The 5,439-nt window shown below is 35.8% G+C and overlaps 1 protein-coding gene across 1 annotated transcript; it reads right to left on the reverse strand.

Moving 5' to 3' along the window:
* Nucleotides 1-1,487: 1,487 nt before the first annotated feature.
* Nucleotides 1,488-5,150, reverse strand: HAND1 (heart and neural crest derivatives expressed 1). Its single transcript, XM_073624074.1, has 2 exons — nt 4,320-5,150; nt 1,488-2,898 (listed from the first exon to the last, which is right to left on the reverse strand). Exons 1-2 carry the CDS (start codon nt 4,806-4,808, stop codon nt 2,800-2,802), a joined length of 588 nt encoding a protein of 195 aa, XP_073480175.1. The 5' UTR covers nt 4,809-5,150; the 3' UTR covers nt 1,488-2,799.
* Nucleotides 5,151-5,439: the final 289 nt, after the last annotated feature.

Below are 5,439 nucleotides of genomic sequence, written 5' to 3' on the forward strand. Positions count from 1 at the left end.
TGAAAGATTCAAAGCTATATCTGTGTTGTTTTCTCTGTAGCACTGTGATTTTACTGTGTATCTTTTAAACTCACATTAACACCAAAGTTCAGTTTTGAGCTGCCTGTGCTTGTCCTTATTTGCCGTCTGTAAGAGGTTACAAACCACTGAGTGGACATTTCTGGATAGATCTATATTTTTCCTGTCCCTATGGGGGATACCAATGGCCTCTAGTGCAAGTAGTGCAGGAATATGTATGAGGGCTTAGTTGTATATGTGAAACAACAGTGTATGAGATGATATCACAAAAGTCTGATAGAGCTTTCCATTGAGGAACATTGAATAAAAACAAACAGGGCTATTTAGGAACACAGTTCCCAGTTTGTTAACACTGGACAAAAGACATATGCTTTTTTTTTAATAAATTCTGATGCTATAATGGAAATAGCAGCAAGAATTTAAAGCATGAACCCAATCCCATCCTTATGCTTTATATATGTATGTATACTGTATAATTATAAATATATATATATATATATATATATATATATATATAGAGAGAGAGAGAGAGAGAGAGAGAGCCTCTGTCAGGTTTTTGTTGCTATCTATTTTCCTGTTGTGAAGATTTCCCCTGAGGACAAAAGGACAAAGAGATAGAAATAAAGAAAATATGGGAAATCTCTCTAATGTGGACAAACACAAAAAAAAGTACACTGACAAAGGGTGCAAAATTCTCAAATAGTTTAATGCTGTATGTGTCTTCATGTCCTTGTGTGTCCATGTGTTACTTTTATGGGTGTCTCAGGGAAAGGAAGTTAGGTAAATCTGCCCATCAGTGTCACAGTCAAAGCTGAGTGGATTGTCAAGGGTCTTGCTGTCTGAGAACTGGTCCCCGAGATGGCCCAGTCTCTGCTTAAATGTCATTGGATCCTGAAGACCAAGTAAACTGCTAATGTATCTTGAATGTAGTTGGATTGGTTGACATGTTGCATATTCCCATGGGACTTGGTTCCTATATTATTGTTGGTGACCAGTTAACAAGCACAGTAGATGGGTATAGACTTTGATTGGCTGGGAGCCTTTAAAGGATGGAAAATGTCTATCTCCAGGCTGGCCATCACCATAACCTTGTAGAGCAGGTAACACAAGAGAAAACCGAGGGTTCCCAAAATCCCACAAAAGGGAATCTCTCCTAGGGGGCGGGAGGATCACAATTTATAAATACATTGGGTGCATATTTTAAATTCTGGAAAAATAGGGGAGACATTTTTTTTTATACCAATAAAGCAAATAACACATTCAGATTCACTGGGTTAGCATAAGTGATTATTGCTACAGTGAATAAAATGTGCATAGCAATGGTATGTTTGCTGAAATGTGATTGCTGTATCCTATCCAGTATTGTGATTTTTATTTCAGATTATGTATTTTTTAAGAAGTACCATATCTAAAATAACGACATCCGTATGATATGGGGAAAGATAACACAAATTTTTATGTGCGGTCATAACCCTTCTCCATCACATCTGAGATATATCTATATTGAGTGAATTTGGCTTATTAAATACATGCAAATTTGACAAGACTGTAGATAAACATCTGATAGTGATACAAGCAAACATTTCCCAGTCACTCATTCTCCTGATTTGATCATCACTATAAATATACAAATGCATACATACACATGCAAAATTAATAAATGACTGCACATGAAAATAGCCAATAAAAATGGCTCAAACATTGGAAATTTCATAGCATGAAAAATATGTTTGTTTTTTTTTGCAAAAATAAAAATCTGACTTGGTAATTAAGCATTCTCACAATGCGATTAATTAAATCCATGATACAGTGCAGACAATCATTCAACTCACACAAATAGTTTGTTATTCAAAACTGAAAATTTTAACTTTGAAAAATATTTTCTTTTTTTATTATTTACAAACAGCAAAAAATAGATATTTTGCTCGCTTTAGCTGAAAATATCAATTAAGAAACCACTCATTGTAGAAGACTAGAAAGGGCACAATTTGTGGAAGGAGGACCCCCCCCCCCCCCCTTTATAGGAAATCAGCATGGTAGTATATATCAACACTCTGCTTCTAATTTACTGACCATTTTATGAGCCTAAAGCTGGCTACAGAATTGTTTCCCTGATGCATTAACATAAAAAAAAAAAAAAAAGAAAGAAAAATTTGATTTTACTAAAAATGTATTTTGGCTTAGCAGACTATGCTGTTTTGGGGAAACTGTCCAAGACCACTATTTATTATTCTATACATATATATATTTATATTGATTGCACATATTATAATGTCCAAAAAGTAGCTCACAGTGCACAAAAATCTTAATAACGACCACATATTAAGATGTAAAATATTTACTGCATTTGTTGTTGGGAACATTTTTCAATTCTGTGTTTTATATTGCTATGCAAAATGTTTTCAAAAAACTTGCTTAAGCATATAAGTGTGTATGAAAAGTATATAAAAAACATCCCTGAGACATAGTGACAATATATAAACAGTCCAACCTATTATATTGTTATATACATTCTTTGGTTCTTTACATATAGATCCATTGAAGGCAGTTTATAATTTGCAGACTTCTCACGCAAACACATGGTAATCATTTGTGCACAATCCTGTCTTCACAAAAGAAAAAAAATCCTACAATTGTCCAAAGAAATAGATTTTTTAAATTGCACATAAGTTTGTCTGTCCTTTCCTACCCAGCCTTAAGAAGAGTGCTCAGGTATTAAATTCCATTTGGCTATGATCCTGTAGGGCGGTTACAGTGCATTCAGGGTAATTAAGGCAACTTTTAAGGGTTCAGTTCTAAGGCCCAGACCTGTTGTGGCCACCCTGTCCGACCCTTCATCTTCTTCTCTCCTGCTGGACTATTACCCCAGAATCCTTCACTCTGCAGAAAAAAAAGGATTTATTTGAAAAAATACTTAACAAAAAATAAACAGAAAATAAAATTAGGGAAAATATTTGAAAAGCAATCTTGGGAAATATGTCATGAGTGATTTTCTTTAAAGTCTATTTTAGTAAAAAGAAATAATTAAAAAACATACTTAACTGTAACTTTTATGAGATATTTACAGGAAAAATAAACATACTCTTCATGGGCTTGTCTGTTGTTAGTGTTATGTATAATATTTATGGTAAATAAAAAAGAAAGCAGAGTAAATTACTTATCAGCCTGTGTATAATACAACATAAACTGACCACATTTTAAAAGAATATTTTAAATATTTTAAATTTGAAGACCTCTTGAGAATCTGGATTTAAGGTTTATTTCAAGGGCTTTGAACTTACTTCCCTACATGAGAGCATTATTTTACTCCAACACCAAATACAGAATGTGTTTACAGTTTTGTGAGGCTGTAAAACAGTATTGTAACAGTCCTACTTATTTATCAAAATCATTTCTCCAACAAAGCTATCCTTAAAAAAAAAATAGGTGATAAGGAATTTAACGTTTTTTTTTTTTTTTTAGAAAAAAAATAGGGGATCCAAGATTCACATATTTTTTCCAGTGAAATCTAGACAAATGTGTGAATCTTGGTTAAAAACATATACAAATAGACCCTTATGTTTATTAAATACAGTTACACAGGACTGGTGGATTTTTTTATTTTAGGGTACATTGTCACCTTTTGTTTAAAACAAGTAGGCTGCTTTTTTAGGTGTGAATTACTAAATGAAGAGTGAACAAAAGATAAAAAGCAAGGAGAAAAAAAAAAAGCAAAGCATGGAACAAAAAAGATAAGGGAAAACAAAAAATAGGGGTGGGGGGGGGAAAGCAATACAAAAAAAATGAAGGAAAGTACGAAAGATAAGAAAAAGTGAAAGGAAAGAAAGAGAAGGAAAACAAGGAAAGAATGAGAAAATGGAAAGAAAGAAAGAAAACATAATGAGGAAAAAGAAAGAAAGAAAGAAAGAAAGAAAGAAAGAAAGAAAGAAAGAAAGAAAGAAAGAAAGAAAGAAAGAAAGAAAGAAAGAAAGAAAGAAAGAAAGAAAGAAAGAAAGAAAGAAAGAAAGAAAGAAAAAAAGAAAGAAAAAAAGAAAGGATAAAATAATGGGGGGATGAAAAGAACGAAAGAAAACGAGAAAAGAATGAGGAAATTAAAAGAAAACCAGGAAAGTATGAGAGAATGAAAAGAAAGAAAACAAGGAAAAAAATAGAGAATGAAAAGAAAGGTAGAAAAACAGGAAAGAATGAGAAAATGAAAATAAAGAAAACAAGGAGAGAATGAGATAAGGGAGAGAAAAACAAAGAGAGAAAGAAAGAAAATAGATAACACAACATTTTATATATTTGCTTTTTGTACTCACCCCTTCTCTTTTCCTTTTACAGTCTCTGCTTTCTACTTTCTTGAGCTCAGCCTTAAAGCCCTCAGTGCCCCCAGGCTCAGTATCTTTGGCTAGAACGTCCATCAAGTAGCCAATGTAGCTAGTGGCCAGCCTGAGGGTCTTGATTTTTGAGAGTTTGGTGTCGGCTGGCACATTTGGGATACATTCTCTAAGTTCTGCAAAGGCACTGTTAATACTTTCTGTCCTTCTCCTCTCCTTTTTAGGGGGTACCCCTTTCCTCCTGCTCAGTCTACCAGTCAGGGCCTCCAGGCGGTTGCCGGTCTGGGATGGGCCTACAGTGCCATATTCAGGGCTGTAGGGAGGCTGGGTGGCAAACTCTGGTGACACTTCTCCTGGGTTGAGGACCCATCCCTGGAAGTAAGGTCTTTCCTGGTGACATCTGGAGGTGGGAGTAAAGATAAAAGGTTCAGGCATCATATGGTGGTGCTGGTAACTCCCAATGATGTTCATGATAACCCTTGAGAGATCTTCTGCCTTCTCCACTAAGACAAAGCACTGATCTTCTAGAACTTGGTTCCTGGCGGCTCCTCAGTGTGGCCCCATGAGATCTGGACCTGGAATTCCTTTAGTCTCCTACAAGACACGTTTCCACCTCATGAGCAGGGCTCGCCTTGGACAACTAACTTCCAGCATCCAGCAGATCACACTCAGGGCTAAGTTGCTAAGCCAGAATCTATATATTTAAGATTAAAGAGGATAAGGTAAGCCTGGGATACAATAACAGATATGATCCAGGCTCCAGCTCTGCTGCTCTCAGCGTTTTAACCCTTGTGTGCCTCCCCAGGCAGCTTTATATGGACCTCAGCTCTTGATGTCAGACTGTGCCTGCAACCAATAGGAAGTGCAGAGGGAGAAGAAGAGGAGGAGGAGATGGGGAGGAGGGGTAGCAGGGGACAATCACCTGGAATCAGAGGACCTTATACTCGCACCTAATGCTCTCTCTACGACACCAGTCCCAGCTCTGATCACACACCTACTCTCACTCTTCTCACTTAGCACTTACCGTATTTCAGCTTTATATTGTATCCACAAATATGGGACCGGGTAAGATCATCACCTATCATGACAACAGCATACAAAT

This window comes from Aquarana catesbeiana, linkage group LG03, assembly GCF_042186555.1.
Source record: "Aquarana catesbeiana isolate 2022-GZ linkage group LG03, ASM4218655v1, whole genome shotgun sequence".
Classification (NCBI taxonomy): domain Eukaryota; kingdom Metazoa; phylum Chordata; class Amphibia; order Anura; family Ranidae; genus Aquarana; species Aquarana catesbeiana.

Coding starts and splice junctions, on each gene's coding strand:
- HAND1 (XM_073624074.1), bottom strand. CDS start 4,808: ATGAACATCATTGGGAGTTACCAGCACCACCATATGATGCCTGAACCT. Junction 2,899..4,319: donor GTAAAAGGAAAAGAGAAGGG/GTGAGTACAAAA, acceptor TTTTTTCTGCAG/AGTGAAGGATTCTGGGGTAA.